Source organism: Pelophylax lessonae (assembly GCF_965119305.1).
Source record: "Pelophylax lessonae genome assembly, chromosome: 5".
Taxonomy (NCBI): domain Eukaryota; kingdom Metazoa; phylum Chordata; class Amphibia; order Anura; family Ranidae; genus Pelophylax; species Pelophylax lessonae.
In genome coordinates, this window is record NC_138772.1 from 417,155,870 (window position 1) to 417,180,820 (window position 24,951).

Sequence of the window (24,951 nt, forward strand, 5' to 3'; positions counted from 1 at the left end):
CCTATCCTGCATCTCCTCCTATGACATCCTTGTCATAGATGCCCTTTTTCAGGTCCTTTCATATTCCCTTGCAACCTTTGACTCAATAAAAACTCAAACCATTTCATTCTCCCACCTGGCTACGTGGTATAATGACCACCTTTGTATAATGAAGGTAGTCTCCTGAAGAATTGATCGTAGGTGGTGCAGTTCTGGCCTAAATGTTCTTTGTAAAGATCATTTGTGTGTCTATAGGGGTCAAACTGCTAATTCAAACTATTCCTCCCATGCCATCAAAAAAAAAAAAAAAAGTCTTAGCAACCCTAGACAATTCTTTTGCACCATTGATAGATTATTAAAACCTTACAGTCCCTCCACATTACCAGCATCAACACAGCTCTGTAACACATTTTTTGATTTTTGTTCTCTTCAAAAATTGACAAAAAAAGGCATCACATTCTCACTACAGGACACGTTTCTTCAATATCACTTTCCAATCCTCCCGTGAATATGCACACTATTTCATGAGCAGCTGTGCCTATTTTTCTTAGCGCCACATGTTTGTTTTCTATGTTTATGTACTTGCTTCCCAGACCAGTGTTGTTCATCTAAGGCTCCTGGTTTATTAAAAATATTTTTTACTATAAATTTTAATTTGGATTCAGCCCTCCACAACAGATCCAGGTTGGCCCCTAGGGAAAATTAATTGCCCACCCCTGGTCTAATCGGATCTACAGATATCAAAGGGCTAATATCTTTGATGTACACTATATTACAAAAAGTATTGGGATGCCTGCCTTTACATGCACATGAACTTTAATGGCATTCCAGTCCTGGTCTGTAGAGTTCAATATTGAGTTGGCCCACCCTTTGCAGCTATAACAGCTTCAACTCTTCTGGGAAGGCTGTCCACAAGATTTAGTAGTGTCTATGGGAATGTTTGACCATTCTTCCAGAAGTGCATTTGTGAGGTAAGGCACTGATGTGGACAAGAAGGCCTGGCTCGCAGTCTCTGCTCTAATTCATCTCAAAGGTGTTCTATCGGGTTGAGGTCAGGACTCTGTGCAGGCCACTCAAATTCCTCCACCCCAAACTCGCTCATCCATGTCTTTATGGACCTTAATTTGTGCACTGGTCCAAATCATTTGGTGGAGGGGGGATTATGGCGTGGGGTTGTTTTTCAGGAGTTGGGCTTGGCCCCATAGTTCTAGTTCTAGTATTTGCTACACTACTATGTACCTTTGAACCTTGCTGATTTTCTTTTCAAAAAAGATTTTGTACCTATCATAATATCCTTTTCTTGGAAGTCACTGAGGGGACCCAAGTCCCACCCCTCTATGTTTATGATCATGCTCTTAATACTGCTTTGCTCAGAACTGAGGCACGCTGTTTGAAGTTGTAGGTCTGCCCAGGATAACCCCTGTGTTCAATCCTCATGTAGGCAGCAGTATACACAGATGGCAAAATACTTCCTTGAGGTCTCAGACTTCAAGAGAAAGATTGTACAGTGAGTATAAACATCCAGAATTAATAAAAAAGGCACAAAACAGAACATTACTTTAACAGCAACTCTGCATTCTGTGCAAATAAGTAAAAGAAGGTACATATGGAAAACATGTATTGAAGCTTCGTAAAACTGTTCTGCTTACTATTAATAAGGAATTAAAAAGAATGTGTTGCTAATTTAAAAACGTCAAGTAAAAGCACACAAAAATCACCAATTTTAAAAGTTTATGTAGCACCCTCTAGTGTGCTAGATTAGGTTGTACATAGGTTTTTGTAGGTTAGGTAAATTTAGGCTTGACAGGCAGCCAAGCCTGTGTTTTGAATCGTGGTCAGGGTGAGTGATCCAGGGAGGCTGGATGACTCATCAGGCAGCTCCTCTGGTACCTCCCCCTAGTTGTGGAACCCTGGAGAAGCTACCAGAAGAATAGGAAGGATGTTAGGAGGAGCTGCCTGGAGTGTTGATGAGGGCTCCAACCAACCCCTGGCCAAATAGGCTGGCAGGGGGAGGGCACCTCTTAAATACTCAGAGTCAGGCCAGCAGGGGCAGGGTGGTGTTCAGGTGGAAGCTGGAGATGGAGTGCTGAGGAGGTGGCCGGAGGCCTGGGAGCAAGAGTGAGAACAGCAGGAGGCAGCAAGCATGTCCAGGAGATCTCCAGGGATAAGAAAGCCAGGTGGCAGGTGAGTGTGGCAGTCTGGACTGTAGGAAGTAGCCAGGAGGGCTAGCGAAAGGGGCAGCTGTAGCCAGGTGGGCTGCCTGAAGAGGTAGTGCTGGGATCAATAGCTGGACACTGGGGCTCTCTACACACCAAAGGGGCCCGTGGCCCCTGCTTGTAAAGGGCATTTGCTTTATCTGACTTTTGCCTTTGTCAGACCAACTAACAGTGTGCCAGCAGGATCTGTGATTTTTGTGCTGTAAGCAAGTGATGTGCTGGAGGAGGAGGAGCTGTATCAAGAGTGTAAATAGGGTCCCTGATGAGACTTTTGTTCCAGCTAAGTGGGCATCAAATAATAATCACCTCCTCATCCAAGTTCAATATCTCTCCTAACAAACAAACAAAATAAAGTTGCTAGAATGTTTTTCTGACTGCCTGCGGAAAATTGGTGTGCAGGGTAGGGTATTCCTATTCACCAGCAGCTCCTACGTGGGGTGTAATACACTTACGTGCAGGTGTTTTTCCTTTCCATAAACAATTTTTTATTTACTAGCAATATTCATTTTAACCTGATAGAAAACCTGACCAATCCAGAAAGAGACCGTTTCCTAGCATAGCCTTCTCCCTTCTTTTATGTAACAGCCGTCTGCTTTTCTAGTAGTGTAAATGTATACTCTGTGCCAGCCCAGCTCCTCTATCTCTCCCTGCACCTCCCTACATACCCATGTACCCATGTATGTAGCTTCTAGGGAGAGAGCAAAGAGGAATAGTATAAGTTGCCATTTTAGAGCCATATGACTCTGCTAGGACTGCTAACATCATATCTAAGATGGCAGTGCCCAACAGCAGTCTCCTGACTTTTAGATGCTTACACATGGAGGCTTTTACAGGTAAATAACAGACCTAAAATATGTTAAATGGAAAATTAATCTTATGGTAGGATTTCGTTGAAATAAAAGGTATGGAGACGTGGTCTCTTTAACCTGCCCAGATGGGACGATCTTTCTAAGAAAAGATAATTAGGTATAAAGAGAGTCAAATATAGGTTTTTACCTGTAGTTATCGTATATCCACATGAAAATGTCATACATCCGTTCACGACAAACAGGAAAAGTGTGTGAGCTAAATGCAGTGACAGAAGGCAGAAGGTCTTGCAGCTCTGTAGGTTTCAGTTTGGGTAACATCTTGTATATGATATCTAGACATAACCGCTGCCTTTCATCATCTCTGAAATGGAGTAGAACAAACAAAAATAAATGGATTAGAACAAAAAAAAATGAATTTTTTGTAAAATCTTACAATAAAATTCCTTTCTCTGAGTCCTCCGCCCCTCATAAGTCATCACTATTGGGCATTGACTTCCGCTCCGCAGGAGTAGCTAGGCATAAGACTTAGTTAAAAGAACAAAAGCATTTAGCATGGACACACCCATGGGGGCTGTCCCACTGATCAATACCCCCCTGCAGTGATCCCTCCCAACTCAGTTTGGTAGAATTGCAGTAGGTGTACAAGAAAAAAACCCCACAAGAGGGGCGGGGGCGATGACTGTCGGAGGACTCAGAGAAAGGAATTTTACGGTAAGATTTTACGAAAAATTCCGTTTTCTCTTACGTCCTCCGACAGTCGCTGCCCCTCACAAGCCATCACTATTGGGATGTCCCAAAGCAGTGTAGACATGAGGGGTGGGAGACGCAACCACAGAAAAGGCAACGCAGTACCCACATCAGAGAAAGGAACCTTACACGCACAGTAAGAGAACCTCCTGGGCAATAGAAAAGGCTCAACAGGAACAACAATCCAGAAAAACAAATACCCAGGGGATAAACACCCCAACAGCCAGGGACCCACAAAAAAACAAGGGTATCCTATGGCACTGCCGCACTGAGAACTTTGCAGCCAAAGGAGGCATCAGCTGATGCCAGAACATCCACCTTCTAGAATTTGGAAAAGGTGTGCACCGACGACCAAGTCGCAGCCTTGCACACCTGGGCCACCAAGGCCTGATGCCGGTAGGCCCAGGACATACTCAACGATCTGGTAGAGTGCGCCTTAACAGGGAAGGGTGGAACCCGTTCCTTCAAAGCATAGGCCTGTACAATTGTCTGTCTGATCCATTTGGCAATGGTCGCCGCAGACGCGGCCATGCCCTTAAGAGGTCCCTCAGGAAGGACAAGGAGGGAATCCGATTTCCGAAAGGATTCAGTGGACGTCAGGTATACCATGATCGCCCTGACAACATCCAAGGAATGCAATGCAACCTCCTTAGGATGCTTAGGCTTCGCACAGAGAGAAGGTAAAACAATGTCCTCATTAAGGTGAAAATCAGAGACCACCTTAGGGAGAAAAGACGAATGAGGTCGCAAGACCACCTTATCCTTGTGAACCACCAGATAAAGGAGAGAGCGGCAAGACAACGCCGCCAATTCTGACACCCTGCGAGCCGAAGTGATCGCCAATAGAAAGGCAACCTTTTTAGACAGCAGAGGTAACGATATCTCCCAGGAGTTTTCAAAGGGAGAACGCTGCAATACGAACAGAACCAAGTTCAAGTCCCATGGAGGCAAAGGCTCCCTCCGGGGAGGAGCCAAATGTCGCACACCTTGAATAAAGGTGCGAATTAAGGAATGAGACGCCACAGGGCATTGAAAAAGAACAGCCAGTGCAGAAACCTGGCCCTTAATTGTGGCCAGCGACAAGCGCTGGTCCACCCCAGTCTGAAGGAAAGCCAACACTCTCATCACCGAGTATGACTCACACCAGGCAAAATAGGCTTTCCAAGTGCGATAATACATTTTGCCAGACGAGGCTTTCCTAGCCTTGATTAGAGTAGGAATGACCTCTGGGGAGAGACCCCTGTCTCTCAGGACCTGGCTTTCAACAGCCAGGCTGTTAAAGCCAGCGACTGTAAAGCAGGATGGAAGATCGGTCCCTGAGACAGTAGATCTTCCCGCATTGGCAGCCACCAAGTAGGCTCGACCGCCAGGTGAACATCGTCGGCGTACCAGGACCGGCGTGGCCAGTCCGGCGCCAACAAAATCACCAAGTGCGATTCCGAGGCCAACCTGCGAAGGAACCTGGACAACAACTGAATCGGAGGAAAGGCATACATCAGACGATACTGATGCCAAGTGGCCACCAACGCATCCGAGGCGTCTGCCAGAGGATCGCGCGTTCTTGCCACGCCAGATTCCTCCCCCGACCAAGTGCCCTGGGCAGACAGGTTGCCCAGGACTCCACCCCAGCCCGACAGGCTGGCATCCATGGTAATCACCGTCCACAGTAACGGACGGAAAGATTTGCCTTCCGACACTGCCGGGGACTGGAGCCACCACAGAAGATCCATTCTGGTACGGCGACTCAATGAGACACTCAAATCCAAGGACAGAGGTAGTCTGTCCCACCTGGCCAGGATCTCTGCTTGAAGAGACTGTGTGTGAAACTGAGCAAAGGGTATCGCCTCGAAGGCTGATACCATCAACCGCAGGGACCGCATGCAGGTCCTGAGCGATTAAGACGGATCGTCCCTGAGGGACCTGATCTCGTCCTGCAGGGTTCGGAGCTTGTCCTCCGGCAAGAACACCTTTGCCTGAGCAGAGTCCAGGATCATTCCAAGATAGGGAAGACGAACCGAAGGAGACAAGGTCGACTTCCGCACATTGATGGTTCATCCGAACTCCTGGAGCGTCTGTACCGTGGTGGACAGATCGCGCAGTAGATTCTGGCTGACACTCAATCTTAAGAGGAGATCGTCCAGATACCCCAATAGCGCAATGCCCTGTGCCCTTAGCAGGCCCAGAACAGGCGCCAACACTTTGGTAAAGACCCTTGGAGCCGAAGCGAGCCCGAAAGGCAATGCTACAAACTGATAGTGGTCCTCCGCGATTGCGAAACGAAGGTACCTCTGGTGACCCTCGAAAATGGGGATGTGCAGGTCCGCATCCTTCAGGTCTATAGAGGCCAGGAATTCTCCTGGGCTCAGGGAGGCCACCACCGAACTAAGAGATTCCATACGGAACTTCCGACCGCGCACGAAGCGGTTCAGCGATTTTAGGTCCAAAATAGGACGTACCTTGCCCTTCTTTCTGGGCACAGTGAACAGATTGGAATAAAACCCCGGAAACCTGTCCCGATGAGGTACCGGGACAATCACCCCCTGGGCAAGGAGGTCCTGCACCGCTTGATGCAGGTCCTGCAGGCGCCCCGGGGTCAAATGAAGATTTGAGGGAAAAAATCTGTCCGCCGGCTGGGAAAGGAATTCGATCTTGTATCCTGATCGAATGATTTCCTGAACCCACCTGTCCGGAATTCGGAGCAGCCAAGGTTGGAGGAAACCGCGCAAACGTCCCCCCACCCCTGAAATGGGTGAGGGCGCCCCTTCAGGCAGAGGCAGATTGACCCGCCGTACCGGCATTGCCGGACTTTTGCTTGCCCGCCCAGGGCTTCTTCTGGCTACCTTGGCCCTTGAAGGGCTTGCCCTTGGTTTGATTCCGAAAGGCACGAAAGGACCCTTGATTGGGTCGAGAGGTGGAACTCCGCTTGCCACGAAAGGACTTGTTCTTGGGGTTCTGGGGCAGCATGGTGCTCTTACCTCCCGTGACACCCTTAACGAAGGTATCCAAGGCCTCGCCAAAAAGGCGAGAACCTGCATAAGGAAAATCAGCAACAGTTTTCCGTGATGTCTGGTCAGCCGTCCAGCTCTTCAGCCAGATCAGTCGACGGTTAAGCACCGCAACACTAGATAGGCGTGCTACCAAAGGGGCCTCATTTAAGGCCGCATCGCACAAATACATGACTCCTTGGTGAATTTGATCCACCATAGCCAGCGTGGCAGGGGGGGCAGAATCAGACGCGAGGTTGCATCTAAGCACCTTAGTCCCATCAGCCACCACCTGAGCCACCAGGACGGATGCGAAACAGGTTTGAGCAAGGAACCCTCCACCGTGTAGGAATGGCGGGCTAGAGACTCCAACCTTCTGTCCGTGGGATCCAGAAAAACCGGGGTCTCCTCAGTAGGAATCAAGGTAGCCTTGTTTAAGACTGCCACAGTGTGATCCACTTGTTGAGGCACACACCATCGCGATTCCGTAGCCGGCGCAAAGGGATAAAGCAGTTTAAACCGACTAGGAACCATGAATGGACATTTCAAAGTGCGCCACAGTTCATTCACAGTGTAATGAAACTCAGCAGGGCAGGAAAAAACCTGTGCCGACTTGCGGGTCCTATGTGTACCAAAAGAGGACACAATGCCCGGAGGACTGGGCTTATCCTTCAAGTGTAGTGCTTCTTTTACAGAAACAATCAACTCATCCATGGTCGCGCGTTCTTCAGACGACCCTTGGGGGAGAAACATCAACCCCCTCCCCCTCAGACCCCAGAGGGTCCAAGGATGAGCGAGACCCTGAAAAGGGCAAGCCGCCACATCACCATCTGAATCAGAGGAGATAGACAATCTGGGTCTTTTCCTAGCAGCACGTTCAGCCATCAGTACCTCCATTTTGGACACTAAAGACACCACTATGGCGGCCAAGTCAGGTATTAACAGGGGCCCCAGCAGGACTGGGGTCCCCCAACAGAGCTGGAGGAAATTTGCTGTCCTGAGAATCCATTGCCCAAATCAGAAAAAATCAACAGTGCAATAAAAGGTACTGGCCCTTTAACACCGCTGCAGAGTGCGCAGCCCACTGCTATATGTACAATGACTAAAGACCCCCCAAAAGGAAAAGAAACTGAGCCAGGAATGACAAAACAGAAAGTTATGGAAGAGACAGTCTGCAGAGCCCCACAGAGTGTTACAACATCGATCGCTGCTGCAGAGGAAAAGGAAGTGAGGTCAAAAGAGGCTGAACTATAAGCTGCAATAACCCAGGGAAAATGGCTCCCTATAGAACTGAATGGGAGGATTCGGGAAAATGGCCGCTGAACATGTGCTCGGAACGATCGGTCTGCCACACGCAAGATGGCGTCGGATGGCGCCAAAACAGCATGTAATGTAGCCCACAGTGAAGCCAGACATGCATGCCCATAGTAAAAATGGTGGACCGCGCAGTTTTTCCCCAGCTGCGGCCGCCACACACATCATCTGCACCCCTAGAAAAAAACACCGAAGTGACACAGGGGAAGGGGCCCCCAACAATACACAGCACCGCATGTACAAAAGACCCCCGCAGGGATCGCCACAGGGAGCCCCACACAGGCACAGACATGGGGGACACACAGCAAAACAGGACTGCCAACCCAGACAGAGGCCCCACACAGAAGTACTTACCTGTACCAGATGGCGTGGGGTGCCTCTATGAACGGAAAGCCGCTGTCCTCATCTGACAGGGAATGCCGTTTGCCAAGGACAGAACACTGCAGCACTGCAGATGTGTCCAGTGAGGTAGCCACCTCACAGGCTGCATCCCTGCTGCGAGCAGGGATGGGGCGTTCATAATGCCAGGACGAACACATGGCTGAACGCTCGATGGTGGGCTGGGGGTTCCTCTGACCCTCTGCCCTGGAGAACCAGGGCGGTCAGTCCGAATCCCAGCTCCGCAAGAATCCATCTTCATCCGAAGATCCGACTAAAACTAAAGCTGACAAAATAAACAGCTAGTAAATCAAAGAAAAAAACAGAATTTTTGTAAAATCTTACCTGTAAAATTCCTTTCTCTGAGTCCTCCGACAGTCGCCGCCTCTTCATATTCGTCACATATGGGGGGTATTAGACTTTGCTCCGAAGGAGTAGCTAGGCAACAGAATATGTTAACAATAAAGCTTTTAACATATCCCACCCTCAAGGGGTGGTCCCCTCAGTCAATACCCTCCTACTTCCTGCAACCATATCTCAGTTTTAGTGGAATAGCAGTAGAGTATACAATCAAACCCCAAAAGAGGGGCGGGGGCGGCGACTGTCGGAGGACTCAGAGAAAGGAATTTTACAGGTAAGATTTTACAAAAATTCCGTTTTCTCTTACGTCCTCCGACAGTCGCCGCCTCTTCATATTCGTCACATATGGGGACGTCCCAAAGCAGTGCAAACATGAGGGGTGGGAAACGCATCCGCGCCGAAAGGCAACGCAGTCTCCGCATCAAATAAAGGAACCTTACCAAAGGAAGGAAACCAGCCGGGCAACAGCAAAAACAAGTGCTCAACAGGAGCAACAACCAAGGAAAAGACAAAAAAACCAGGGGATACAAAACTTATCCCAACAGCCAGGAGTCCCCAACAAGGGACCCTAGGGAACAGCCGCACTAAGAACCTTGCGGCCAAAGGAAGCATCCGCCGATGCCTGAACATCTACTTTGTAGAATTTTGTGAAAGTGTGCACGGTCGACCAAGTCGCCGCCTTACACACCTGGGCTACAGAAGCCCCATGACGACAGGCCCAAGACGTACTCAGAGATCTAGTAGAGTGCGCCTTCACAGGCACAGGGGGAACCTTCCCCTGCAAAGCATAGGCCCGTTCAATGGTCTGCCTGATCCATTTGGCGATGGTAGAGGCCGAAGCCGCCATGCCCTTCCGAGGACCCTCTGGAAGAACAAACAAGGAGTCCGTCTTTCGAAAAGACTCAGTCGATTTAAGGTAAACCCTTATCGCCCGAACAACATCCAGAGAATGCAATCTCACCTCCTTTGGATGTTTAGGCTTCGCGCACAACGAAGGCAAGACAATATCCTCATTAAGATGGAATTCCGAAACTCGTTTCGGAAGGAACAAAGGATTAGGTCGCAAGACCACCTTATCCAAATGAACAACCAGGTACGGAGACTTGCAGGACAAAGCCGCCAGCTCCGACACTCTGCGAGCCGAAGTGATCGCCACCAAAAAGGCGACCTTTTTGGACAACATAGACAACGAGATCTCCCTGATCTGTTCAAAAGGAGCACGTTGTAACACAGATAGAACGAGATTCAAGTCCCAAGGGGGCAGAGGATCCCGCCTAGGGGGGACCAGATGCCGCACACCCTGAACAAAAGTGCCAACCAAGGAATTGGAAGCCACGGGACGTTGAAACAGAACGGCCAGTGCAGACACCTGACCCTTTATCGTAGCCAGCGCCAAACGCTGATCAACACCCGTTTGAAGGAAAGACAGCACACGGGAAACCGAGTACGTGCGGGGTGAAAACCCCCTGGACTCACACCAGGCAAAATAGGCCTTCCAAGTACGGTAATAAACCTTCCCTGAGGAAGACTTCCTCGCATTGATCAAAGTATGAACGACCTCTGGAGAGAGACCCCTCTCCTTCAGGACCTCGGTCTCAACAGCCAGGCCGTCAAAGCCAGCGACTGTAAAGCAGGATGGTATATCGGTCCTTGAGACAGTAGATCGTCTCGAAGAGGCAGACGCCACGGGGCGTCGACCGCCAGATTCACGAGGTCTGCGTACCAGGACCGGCGAGGCCAGTCCGGTGCCACAAGAATCACCGTGTTGCGTTCCGAGTGTAACCTGCGAAGGAACCTGGACAGCAACTGAATCGGTGGAAACGCGTACATCAGCCTGTACTGATGCCACGGGGCCACTAACGCGTCCGACGCGTCTGCCCGAGGGTCGCGCGTCCTTGCCACGAACCTCTTCACCTTGTAGTTGAGACGAGACGCGAACAGGTCCACATCTGGAAGACCCCACTTCGCGCACAACATCTGAAAGACAGCCGGGTGGAGAGACCATTCCCCCTGATCCAGGGTCTGGCGACTCAGATAGTCCGCCTGCCAGTTCTCCACCCCCGGAATGTGAACTGCCATTATCGCCGGGACATGAGTCTCGGCCCAAGACAGAATGTCGGCCACTTCTCGAGCCGCTCGGGCACTCCTGGTGCCCCCTTGGTGGTTGATGTAGGCCACCGCCGTGGCATTGTCCGTCTGCACCCGAACCGGGCAGCCCTGCAGCCGGTCCGTCCAGCGATGAAGACAGAGACTTATCGCACGCAATTCCAGAATGTTGATCGGAAGGGAAGACTCCCCCTCCGACCAAGTCCCCTGGGCGGACAGAACGCCCAGAACTCCACCCCAGCCCGACAGGCTGGCATCCGTGGTGATTACCGTCCACGAGATCGGACGAAACGACTTGCCCCCGGACACCAACGGGGACTGGAGCCACCACAGAAGGTTTCCTCTGGTGCGATGACTCAACGAGATTTGAAGATCCAGAGATTGAGGTCGCCCGTCCCACCTGGACAGGATCTCCGCTTGGAGACCCCGCGTGTGAAACTGGGCGAATGGAATCGCCTCGAAGGCCGAGACCATCAATCCCAGACATCTCATACACGTCCGCAGAGACGAGTGCGGAACGTCCCTGAGGGACCTGACTTCCTCCTGGAGAGTCCTGAGTTTGTCTTCCGGCAGGAAGACTTTCGCCTGCACCGAGTCCAGAATCATTCCCAGATAGGGAAGACGAACAGACGGACTCAGTGTCGACTTCGTCCAACCAAACTCCTGCAGAGTTTGCATCGTGACAGGCAGGTCCTTCTCCAGACCCTGGCTGGTCGCAGACCGAACCAGAATGTCGTCCAGATAGCCCAGGACAGAAACGCCCTGGGCCCTCAATAATGCCAGAACCGGTGCAAGCACCTTGGTGAAGACCCGCGGAGCCGAGGCGAGGCCAAAGGGCAACGCCACGAACTGGTAGTGATCCTCCGCAATGGCAAATCGAAGGTATCTCTGGTGACCCTCGAAAATGGGGATGTGAAGATACGCATCCTTCAAATCGATGGAGGCCATGAATTCCCCCGGAACCAGGGCAGCCACCACCGACCGCAGGGATTCCATGCGGAACTTGCGAACCCGCACAGAGCGGTTCAGAGCCTTCAAGTACAGAATTGGACGAACCTTGCCCTCCTTTCTGGGCACGGTGAACAGATTGGAATAAAACCCCCGAAACCTGTCCCGATGAGGCACCGGAACCACCACTCCCTGAGCCCTCAGGTCCCGCACCGCCAGGTGCAGGTCCCGCAAACGCTCTGGAGACAGCTGAAGATTTGAGGGAAAAAATCTGCTCTCCGGCCGAGAGAGAAACTCGATCTTGTAACCAGATCGAACGATTTCCTGAACCCACCTGTCCCGCACACGGGCCAACCAGGGCTGAAGAAAACCGAGCAAGCGTCCCCCCACCCCAAAACTGGGTGAGGGCGCCCCTTCAGGCCGAACTGTTATGGGCTGCAGATCCGGATTGGCCGGACTTCTGTTTACCAGACCAGGGCTTCTTCTGAGAGCCTTGACCTTTGAACGGTTTGCCCTTGTAGTGCGGCCGAAAGGCACGAAAAGACCCCTGAGGGGGCCGAAAATTAGCATGCTTCTTCCCAGAAGCCCCCTTAGCCTTGGGGAAATGGGGCAAGAGAGTGCTCTTACCCCCGGTGATCCCCTTAATCAACACATCCAGGGACTCCCCAAAAAGGCGAGACCCATCATAAGGTAGATTGGCTAAGGTCTTACGTGAAGATTGGTCCACCGACCAACATTTTAACCAAACCAGGCGGCGAGACAACACCGCCACGCTGTGCACACGTGCAGCCAACGGAACCAGGTCCAGGTCCGCATCACACATATACATGACACCCTGGTGGATTTGATCCACCATATCCAGGGTCGCCGGCGAGGCCGAGTCGGCCACTAGGACGCGCCTAAGCATCTGCGTCCAACTTGCGATCCCTGGGCCGCCATGAGAGAAGCAAACAGAGCCTTAAGCATAGAACCCGTAACAGAATAAGTATGACGGGCAAGAGACTCCAGTCTCCTATCCGTGGCATCACGGAACACAGGGGAATCCTCTGCAGGAATCGCAGTGGCTTTGTTCAAAACCGCAATTGCGTGATCCACTGGGGGAGGCACACACCACCTTTCATCAGTGGAAGGCGAAAAAGGATAACGCAGCTTGAATCTACTTGGTACCGCAAAAGGTTTGCGCAGATTGCGCCATTGATCCTTAACAGCGCGCTGAAAATCATCATTGCAGGGAAAAACCTGCGGCGTCCTGCGTTTTCTCTGCGTCCCATAAGCCGCCAAGGCAGCGGGGGGACACACTTCATCCTGCAAACGCAGCGTTTGCTTAATGGAAGCAATCAACTCATCCATGATTGCAAGCTCTTCAGGCGAGCCAGGGGGAGAATTATCAACCCCCTCAACGTCAGCCTCCACCTCAGACCCCACTAGATCAAGAGAGGAGCGGGACCCCGATAAGGAGGCCCCCGCCATAACAGCCCCATCACCTTCACCCTCAGAATCAGAGGAAAGAGCAACTCTGGGCCTTTTAGTAGATTGAGCAGCCACCAGCATCTGCACCTGAGCAGCAAGGCCAGCCACAATAGTGGCTAAATCCCCCCCTGGGGGGGAAACAGCGGTCCCCTGGCTTTCCACCAAAGCTGTAGGAAATTTGCCCTCCTGAGAATCCATTGCCCCTGTAATGCCAGACAACAAAGGGTTAACTGTCCCTTTTAAGCAAGCGCAGCCCACCGCACCACACTCGAGCACAATAAGACCCCCACAGGGAATATGCAAACTGAACACAGGCAATGGATAGCAAGAAACAGAAGGATAAAACCTGAGGAGACCCTCGCCGCTGCTGCTGCCTCGATCGGTGTTCCTGGAAAGAGGAAGTGATGCTGCCAGGGCGCTCTATGTAAGCCTATGGAGGCTACAAGAAAATGGCCGCCATGCATGTAAAACATGCGGCCGGAGCGAGTGTAGGCAAAATGGCGTCGTTTGGCGCCGAAACCGCCGCTCCACAGTGCATTAAAACACACATTATATTCCAAAATCAGAATACATGTCAGATCGCCGCAGCGATCGCTGTATATGCCCAAACATGCCAAAAAAACATGCCCCACAGCACACAGCTTCTCACACTGACCAGTCTGACACACACAGTGTCATACAGCTCCCCCCCCCCCCCCTTGCAGCCCACAGCATGCAGCCGAGAGATAGGGAGACAAGCAGTGTGAATAGAGGCAGGTTACACAGTCCCAGACTGACACCCCCCCCAGACAGACAGGTCCCCACATAAATACACTTACCTCACATGGCGTGGGGGACCCGCACAGGCGAACAAACCGCTGCACATGAGGCAGGGAGAGTCGCATTCAAGACGCACACAATGGGGGTTAAGAAACCGCACAGCGTCCAGTGAGGTAGCCACCTCACCAATCATCCCTGCACCGAACAGGGATGGGTCGTTCACTGTGCCAGGAGCGTTACCTGGCTGAACGCTCGATGGCAGACTGGGAAGCCACTGACCCACGACCTGCGACCAGGGGGATCAGCCCGAGACCCAGTCCGCATGATCCTCTTCATCCGAAGAACTAACTAACGCTGACAAAATAACAGCTAAGTAAAGGTAGAGAGAAAACTCAAACAAAATTTTAAAAAGAAGAAAGAGTCTGGGACAGAAAGTCCCAGCACAGAGAGAGCCAGCCACTCCTGACAAGCTAGACATTAAAACTGAGATATGGTTGCAGGAAGTAGGAGGGTATTGACTGAGGGGACCACCCCTTGAGGGTGGGATATGTTAAAAGCTTTATTGTTAACATATTCTGTTGCCTAGCTACTCCTTCGGAGCAAAGTCTAATACCCCCCATATGTGACGAATATGAAGAGGCGGCGACTGTCGGAGGACGTAAGAGAAACTGACATTTTCAAAGAAAATCAAATAAAAGAGATTAGAAAGGCTGAGACTGTAGCCCCAGCACAGGGAAAGCCTAACTACTCCTGACGCTAGGCAGAAACAAACTGAGTTGGGAGTGTCACTGCAGGGGGTTATTGACCAGTTGGACAGCCCCCATGGGTGTGTCTATGCAAATGCTTTTGTTCTTTTGACTAAGTCTTATGCCTGTGAATACCCAATAGTGAGGACTTAGAGGAGGCGGCGACTGTCGGAGGACGTATGAGAAATCAAAATTCCTCTCATCTTAAAATTTTACAGTACAGGACACAGACACAACAGTCATACATCATGGTCTATCCCCAAGCAATAATTAGGAAATGTAGGCCACCAGAGACCAACAAAACTGCCAACAGGCCCAACAATAACAAGATTCAACAGACCCAACTTTAGAGTGTGACTGTAAGGTTCTTCTGGCTCTAACCCACCACTTCCACTCCCCACTGTCACTTGTAAAACACAGAAGCCTTTTGGGACAGCTTTGCTCTCAGTGGCTTCTAGGACTAACAGATCCCCAGAATCTTAGAGAGAGAATGACCTCCCTGCAAGGCGAGGTAGAGCCACCTGCGCAGGGAGATACTAGAGCCGGGGAAGGTAGGAGAGAGCGATGCAAAGGATCTTGGGGGTGATTGGCGTTGCACACTGTGAGGTTGTGCACTGTGTTGCACAATGTGGTTAAACTCTGCATTCTGTTCACACCAAACTGCTGAACTCTGCACTCTGTACATAGCGCACCCCTAGAGCTGCACTCTGTACATGGAGCACCCCTGAACCCTGCACTCTGTACACAGCGTAATCCTGAACTCTGCACTCTAAGTAACGCACCACAGATACAACTGGCCCTTTGAGAGCAACCAAACTGCTGATGTGGCCAGCGATTAAAATGAGTTAGACATCCCTGCTCTAATGGCTCTGACTATGTCAAGGAAATGTAGAGATTTCCTTTGAATGCTTAGGAGAAGGGCATAGGGATGGGAGGGCAATGTCCATTTTTGAGGTGGAATGCTAAGCCCACTTCTGCAAAAGAAAGGAAGGCCTTGGACATAAGACAACCTTTTAATTGTGAAGTATGAGGGAAGGCTCTTAAAAGGAAATGGGTGGAAGTGCAGAAATTCAACTGACAGATGATATAGTTACCAAAAAGGCAACTTCAAATAAGAGATCTTCTAGCAGAATATCCCTGATAGCTTCAAAGGGTGGTTTCTGCAGAGCAGAGAGAATCAGGTTGAGATGCCAAGGACTCTCATGGTGCTGCAAGGGGTGATTAATACAAGAAACACCTTAAATAAAGGTTCTTACAAGAGAGCAAAGCCAGAGACCTTTGAAAAAGGATAGATAAGACCAAAACCTGATTTTTAAGGCCAATTTGTGCTAAAGACCTGATGCAGGTGAAAATGCAAGGTGCAGAGTAATCTCTGGGATTAAAGTGCCTGGGTTCATACCATGCAAAAAAAAAAAAAATAATAATTCTATGTGTGATAATCTATCTTCCAGGAAGACGCTTTTAATTAGCAAGGTAGTAATCACAGACTCAGAAACCCTTCAGAAATAATATCCTTTAACATCTGGGTTTCAACAACCATACAGTTAAAGGCAGAGAGAAGCCGGATAGAATAGATGGCCTTGAGAGAGCATATCTAGCTATTTTTAAAGAGCCCAGGTATCTAGAAATCTGAGTAAGCTTGTGTAGCGGGTTCTTCTAGGCCAGTTTGGTCAAATTAGTACCACTGTCTTTCTCTCTTGCTTTATCTTTTTGAGCAGAAAAGGTTGAATGTGCATTGCAGGTTAAGGTGTAAATTAGCGTGAACTGAGACCAGGTTATCAAGGCATTTGAGGCTACAACTACAGGATAAAGTGAACCAAGGTACCAGTAAATAATATAGCTAAACCTATTTTATATTAGATTGTGCTTACAGTATGTGCATCAGACCCCATTAAAAACTGGTAAATAACAAATAAATTAAAAGCACATATTTAAATAACCACAAGAGTACATATATAAACTTTTCAGTGATAAACACGTGAACATCTTCCCCGTATACCAACACACAGTGTTTGATCAATGATAGTATATGGCAGTTCATAACAAGTCCTTCAGAAAGTGTGTCTGCCACATACCAGAAAATCTTTCTTCCCACAGTCCATCTCCGTGCACCACGTGTGCAAATGGAACAGCACTTACCAAGTCTTTATGACCCATTATCTCTAAGATGGTCATATAATGCCAGATGTTTATAATGTTAAAAGCACCTCCAGCACCCCTTGGTTGTATATAGGCTTAAATTAATAAATTAGAAATACATTTAAATAAATTACATGTTTTTAATTTATTGGCAATATGATAAACATATGTATGGCTTAATGAAATATCTTGTAGGTTTGACTAATTTATACCTTTAACTATAGGAAGGGCTGAACATGTTTTGACTTTAAAGCCTGGTTACAGTGGACAGGTGCTCTGTTTTTTGAAAAGCTAAGGGCTCCTGAAGGAGATGGTGTTGGGTACTTTACATTGTGGAAGTTAAACCTTTCCAAACCTTAAAGAGAAGTTTAAGGTACATCTCAAACTACCAGCACAACCTTCAATAGAACAGTGAGAGCCAGTCACCACAGAACGTACACTGTATCTGTTCATCAACAGGGAATGTTTTCAAGGGTTTTGTAGGTCTGTTTTACACAAAGACGAGAGGGAGGAGACCCAGTTTGCACAATGCCAAGGCTTCTACAGACAGAAGCAACAAACTTTTCAACATTATCAAGCAACTGTCAACTGAGACAAAACTGGTGGAACACCTTGTACAAAGGTATGCACCATGGGATGTGAAGCAATAGGTCTCTAAAAAAGGACCGCCAAGACCGAACTCTGACTCTTAAACATACTCAGGGCCAGTCCCAGATTAACTCCAAACTTGAAAAAATCAGGATGCAACCATTGAGATACTTGCAAGGACAAAAGGCCTCACACCAAGCAAAATTAGATTTTTAAGTCCTGTGGTAAATCTTTCTTGAAGTCACCCTCCTATTCTTCAGCAAAGTAGGAATGACAAAATCAGCGACTCCTTTGCCTCTCATGACTCCTTCAAAAACAAAGCTAATAAAGCCAATGACTGGATAGTATCTTAAACTTGGACTGATCTGGAAGGGTCCATGTGCAGTCCGCTAACATTTTCATAATGATGGAGTACCAAGTTCTCCAGGGCTCAAGCCCAGCAATCAGAATCAGCGGACTTCTCTCTACTCAAAACCTGTAAAGTAGATGAAGAGGAAGCTTTAACAGTGGGAAAGCAAAGATCAGTGAGAACAGGTCCCACTGTGTCACTAGAGTATCCACCGCGAAAAACTCAAGGATCCCTGGTCCTGTAGACAAACATGTCCAGCTAAGACACTGTCAAAAAAACAATCCTTTTCTAACAGGGACGAGATATGCCTGGGAGGGAACCTCTTATCTTTTTCTTGCCAGTACCCAATCACCCGAAGCTAGCAGCTTAACCCTACTGTATTGGAGATGAATATACCCTTTGTCTTGGATGTACAGTAAAGAAATAACGGATTTATAGTTAATTAAACTCATACATTTAAAAAAATGAGTGGTAGAAGTTTACCTGTATATGTACAGATTTCTCTACCAAAGTGACTTATTTTAGACCCCAATCCTGGATATCATTCGTTTGGATGAAAGATGCTGCTATCCAGTGTTTGCATTCATATGCATAAACCTCAAACACTAATTATTTTTTGCTTATAAAAATTATATGTAGTCTGTACCACAGAACCTGTTTCCATCGTTGTGGCTGTCTAAATCTGCAGCAAATCATCCAACCCCAAAGCAGCAAAAATTGGATTTTTAAATTAGGCTCATTTCACACGGTCCACTGTCCGTTCTATGCTCAGCGGGGGATCGATCTGCGATCCCCGCTAAGCAGGCAGGGGACAGCTCCCTCTCTGCTCTGTGTCAGAGGGAGGTGTCAGAGACGGATGGAAAAAAGGGTTTCCATCCGTCCGGATTTCACGGACCGGATCGGAATCAGATAGCAGCGGGTGTCAGCGAACATGTCTCCGCTGACATCCGCTGCCCCCATAGGGATGCATGGAGGTTCCGATCAGATCCGCCACAAAACTGACAGTCAGATCTGATCGGATCATTCGTGTTAAAGGGGCCTTACCGTAAAATCCATTTCTCTGATGTTCATTGACAGACACAGCTCCTGTAATTGTTGACCATTGGGTTATACTGCCCCTATAGGAGTAGGACACAAGACAGAAAACATTTCTAACTACACCCATGGGCAGTCCTAGGGGGTATACTCCTTCACCCTGCTATAGTCACTCAACAGCTTTGTTACAAGCAGTGTCAGGAGAATTATAACTCCACAGAGGGGTGGCTGCTGTGCCCGTCAATGAACATCAGAGAAATGGATTTTACGGTAAGAAAAAAACTGCGCACATTACCTCTGAAGATTCATCACAGTTTGCACCTTTTGCACATTTTTCTTGTTGCACTTTATTTGACTTTTCTTGGAACTCATATGGATCACTAATAATTATATTTATATTGATAGAATTTTTTGTATGATTTTAGTATTTGATCTTGTTATGAATGGTTAATTCATTCAGCGTGTTTACACAGATTAGCACACAGAATTTATTTAGTGTGGTTGCACAGATTAGCACACAGAATTTGGTCAGCATGCATAATTTGCACATTTTATTTAGATATGCATGTTTGATCACCATCCAGTATGATCACATGCATGGAGGTTATGCATATTTAATTAATCTTTTTGCACCATGCATTTTTTTTATTTAAATTTATTAATATCCATCATGTATTTCATAGATTTTTAATTGGTTATGCATCTATACTTTAGCACCTGGCGTTCAACAGCCAAGCCGTCAAAGCCCTGAGAGGAAGCTTCCAAAGAACATCAGCGACTAGCCGCACTAGATCGGTATACCAAGTCCGGCGAGGACAGTCCGGAGCCACTAAGATGATCGGAATTCCTTCGGCCTTGATCCTGCATAGGAGTCTGAGCAGAAGCTTGAGAGGAGGGAAGGCGTAGATCAGACGATGTTGACTCCAGGGGGCCACCAGCGCGTCTGTGGCGTTTGCCATTGGATCCCTTGACCAAGCCTCTGCACCTTTCTGTTCAGCCAAGACGCCAACAGATCCACCTCCGGGTTGACCGACCGGAGACACAGCAGATAAAACACCTCTGGATGAAGGGACTACTCCCCGTTCTTGCCGACTGAAGTAATCCGCCTGACGATTTTCCACTGCGGGAAAGTGTACGGCAGGGAGGGCTGAAACAAACCGTTCTGCCCACCTTAGAATCTATGCTACCTCCAGAGCCACCAGGGTACTTCTTGTGCCCTTTTGATGATTGACATAAGCCACGGTCGTGGCATTGTCTGATTGAATGCGCACTGCGCATCTCTGAAGACGATCTGTCCAATGATCCAGACACAGTCCTGGACATTGTTTGGCAGTCTTTTCCAGCGTCCAGATCCCCTGAGAAGAATGCTTGCCGAGGACGCCTCCTCAGCTGGTCAGGCTGGCATGCATGGTGACCACTGTCCAATACAAGGGGAGGAAGGATTTTCCCTGTCCCAAGTGCCGGAGAGCGAAGCCACTATATCAGGGACTCCTTTGTTCCCCCGACTTAGCCGGATCTGATTGCCCAGAGACTGCGGTGTCTTGTCCCACTTGGTCAGAATCTCCCTTTGCAGGGACTTCACATGGAACTGAGCAAACTTAACTGCCTTGAAGGTAGATACCATCAGGCCCTGCACCCACATGACGGAGGGGTGACCATTTGTTGGACAGCAGAAGGCGAATTGCAGTATGCATTTTCTGGAGTCAGAGGAAGGAGCACTTTGGCTACGACGGAGTCCAGAATCAGGCCCAAATAGTCCAGCTTTGTGGACGGAACAAGGGCAGACATCTGAAAAATTTAGAATCCAGTTGAACTCCTGTTCGTATTGTAGTCTCCAGGTTCTCCACCAGAGCAGAGGGAGAGGGAGACTCCCCTAGCAGAAGGAGATTGTCCAAGTAACCCAGTACTGCGATCCCCTGTTGACGTAGCAAGGCTAGCACCTAAGCCAACACTTTTGTGAAGACCCAAGGAGCAGAGGCGAGACCAAGGGCAACGCCACAAACTGATAATGCTCCTCTCCCACAGCAAAGTGGAGAAAACGCTGGTGACTGGCACATATTGGAATGTCAAGATAGGCATCCTTGATATCGATAGAGGCGAGAAAATCCCCCGGATGCGGGGATGCCACCACCGTTCGAATTAACTCCATTCTGAACTTCTGTACCCGCACAAAGCAGTTTAGCTCCTTGAGGTAAAGGGTTGGACGCATTTTGCCTTCCTTCCTGGGGACTATGAACAGGTTTCAGTAAAAACCCTGAAAACGTTCCGAAGTCAGAACTGGGTCAATAACCCCTTAAAGGAACAGGTCTTATAAAGCCCCAAACAGACCCTGCAATCGGTCTGGGGACAGGTGTAGGTTGGAAGGAAAAAAAACCTTGCTGGGGAACAAGAGAGAAACTCGATCTTGTAGCCGGACCAAATGACTTGGTTGATCCACTTATTTTGCACCAGGGAAGTCCATGGGTCCAGAAACCAGGGAAGATGTCCCCCCACACCGGATACAGGTGAGGGTGTACCTACATGCAGAAGGAGCCTTGTCCGTGGGTCTGGAGAAGCCTGAGCTTGCCAGTCAAGGTTTGTTTGTATCCGCCAGAGGAGGTCCTGAAAGGTTTCAAGCCTACTTCCAAACAGGCGATCTCCTTGAAAGGTAAGGCCTTTTTAGAAGTCTGATCCGCAGACCAGCATTTGAGCCAAAAGACACGCCGAAGGACCACCGCCAAAACCGAGAGGCGAGCCATCAGGGGACCTGCATCCAACGAGGCATCACAGATAAACTGCAGCCCCTGGACCGTCCATTGACAGACGCAGCTCTCATACTTCTTATCCATTGGGACGTCCCAAAGCAGTGTAGGCATGAGGGGTGGGAAAAACGCAACGAGATAGTAACGTAAACTCCAAAGGCTAAACCTAGCCAACTGGGTAACATGAAGCTCAACCAAGAACAACAGGAGCTCACCTAGTAGAAAAACCCCTAAAAAGAAATAAACTGTTCTCTTATGAAACTGCAGCCTGCAAAACCTTGCGGCCAAACGAAGCATTCGAAGATGCCAACAAATCAACCTTGTAGAATTTTGTAAAAGTGTGCACAGACGACCACGTCCCTGCTTTACATACTTGCACTACTGAGGCCTGATGGCGAAAAGCTCTGCGCTCTAGTAGAATGAGCCTTCACAGGGAAAGGACTAACCAGACACTTGGGTGAATAAGCCTGAACAACCGTCTGCCTGATCCATCTGGATATGGTTGCAGCAGACGCAGCCAAACCTTTTCGAGGTCCTTCAGTAAGCACAAAGAGTGGGATCTCCTAAAAGACTCAGTTATTGTCAGATAAACCCTTATCACCCGAACCACATCCAGAGAGTGCAAGGCAATTTCCTTAGGATGCTTAGGCTTAGGACAGAATGAAGGCAACACAATGACTTCATTAAGATGAAAATCCGACACCACCTTAGGGAGGAAAGACGGATTAGGTCGGAGTACCACTTTATCTCTGTGGACCACCAAATAAGGCGAACGACAGGACAGCACCGCCATCTCAGACACACTGCGAGCAGAAGTAATAGCCACCAGAAAGAGAACCTTCTGTGACAAAGGAAGCAGAGAAATCTTCCTAATATTCTCAAAGGGAGGCATTTGAATAACAGACAAAACTAGATTGAGATCCCACGGAGGCAACGGGGATCTCCTCGGAGGAGCTAGATGATGCACCCCGTGAATAAAGGTGTGAATCAAGTTATTAGTAGCCAATGGACATTGGAAGTAAATAGCCAAGGCCGACACTTGGCCCTTGATAGTGCCCAAAGCCAGTCGCTGCTAAACCCCTTTTTGTAAAAAGGCCAAAACCCTAGCTATAGAAAACAAGCGAGGGTGCAGATGCATTGATTCACACCATGAAATGTACGATTTCCACGTATGATGATAGATCTTCCTGGACGTCGATTTCCTGGCCTTTAAAAGTGTAGGAATCACCGAGTCAGAAAGGCCTCTATCCCTCAACACCTTGCATTCAACAGCCAAGCCGTGAAAGCCAGCGACTGTAAAGCAGGATGGAAGATCTGTCCCTGAGACAGCAGTTCTTCCCGCAGAGGAAGTCTCCATGGAGGATCTACAAACATTTTTACCAGGTCTGCGTACCAAGACCGCCGAGGCCAGTCTGGTGCTACCAGAATGCCTTCCACCGCCACCCTTCGAAGAAACCTCGGCAGGAGTACGAGCGAAGGACAGGCAGAAATCAGCCGATACTGGCTCCAAGGAGCCACCAAAGCGTCTGTGGCATCGGCCACTGGATCCCGAGACTTGGAAAACAAAATCGCTGGACTTTTCTGTTGAGGCGAGACGCAACAGATCCACCTCCGGAGTCCCCCACTGGACACACAGAAGATGAAACACCTCCGGATGAAGGGACCATCCCCTTGATATAGCACCTGACGACACAGGTAATCCGCCCGCCAATTCTCCACACCCGGAATGTGGACTACGAAAAGAGCCAGAACATTGTCTTTCCCCCAAACCAGAATCTCGGCCAGCTTCGTGGCCACCAGGGCACTCTTGGTGCCCCCTTAATGATTGATGTAAGCCACGGCCGTGGCATTGTCCGATTGTATCCGAACCGGAGACCCGCGTAGCTGACTCGTCCAGTGAAACAGGCAAAGCTTGATTGCTCTGAGCTCCAGGTTATTGATCGGCAAGGAAGAATCTCCTGTCGACCAAGTCCCCTGGGCACAGAGCTTCCCCAGCACTCCACCCCAGCCTGACAGGCTGGCGCCCGTGGTGACCACCGCTCAGAACATCGGCAGGAAGGACTTGCCCTGACACAAAGCTGTCGACTGGATCTACCAGGATAGAGCCGACTTTGTGAGAAGGCCCAAACAAATCTTCTGGTCCAACGACCGAGGGTTCCTGTTCCATTTTGCAAGAATCCCTTTTTGCAGAGGCCTTGAGTGAGACTGAGCAAAAAGGACGCCTTGAAGGTCGATACCATCAGACCCAGGGCCCTCATGCCAGTCCGTAGGGAAGACCAATCGGTATCCATCAGCAACTTGATCGCCCTTCTGAACTTCTGAAGCTTTTCCAACGGAAGAAAGACCCTCACCAGGGCAGAGTCGAGAGTCAGCCCCAGATAAGTGATCTGTGCAGAAGCTGTCAGAGCAGATTTTTTTAAATTGATCATCCACCCGAATCCCTGAAGGGTCTGAACTGTAATTGAGATGTTGCCCAACAGATCCGAATGAGAGTCTGCTCGTAACAGGAAATTGTCCAGATATCCCAAAATCGCAATTCCTCTCTGACGTAACAAGGCCAGCATCAGGGTCAGGACCTTGGAAAAACTCTGGGAGCGAAGGCGAGACCAAAGGGTATTGCCACCCAACGGTTGGAAACCGCCTCAGCAAAGAGATGATGGCTTTTAAAGCGCTTAGGCACTACTAGCACGTGCTTGAATCGCCTCCATTGGTCATTAACAATATCATGAAAATTCTCAGGGCAAGGTAAAAACCTTGCTCGATTTTTGGGCCTTTGCGGGAGCCAAAAGACACAGTGTCCCCGCCAGTGTGGGCTCATCTGCCATTGTTTCTCTTACTGAAACAATAAGGACTTCCACCAAAGTGCGTTCCCGCGCTGCAGCTGAAGATGACCGATCCTCTTCACCATCTGATTGCGAGGACAGACACCCCTCAGGTAGAGGGGCGTCTGTGGCGACCATATCAGCCTCTGAATCAGAGAATCTCATCAATGATGGAGAAGGCAGTGGTCGTTTTGACTAGTAACCTTTTTCACTACAAAATGGACCTTGGTTGGCAGGCTTTCCAGAGCTGCTGAAATCGCGGCCAGCGACTGCGATCCGGACGGTCCAGGAATCGCACTAAGTGGGTCTGAGGGTGAATTTACTGCCTGAGACTCCATATTCAATGGTATGGAATGGTGTCGCGCTAGTTCAAAATACACAATAAATGCTGGTAAACAGGAAAAAGCAAGTCCCAAGTTTACTGGCAAAGTCCACATATACTGTAGATATGGAGGGGTGCA

The 24,951-nt window shown here is 49.1% G+C and overlaps 1 protein-coding gene across 1 annotated transcript in view; it reads right to left on the reverse strand.

The window, feature by feature from the left end:
• The window catches only part of PRKDC (protein kinase, DNA-activated, catalytic subunit), a 1,165,045-nt gene that overhangs the window by 585,454 nt on the left and 554,640 nt on the right, over nt 1–24,951 (reverse strand). Inside the window, exon 55 of the mRNA XM_082258689.1 lies at nt 3,192–3,365. Within this exon, the coding sequence (XP_082114815.1) occupies nt 3,192–3,365 (174 nt within the window). The remainder of the gene's footprint in view (nt 1–3,191; nt 3,366–24,951) is intronic.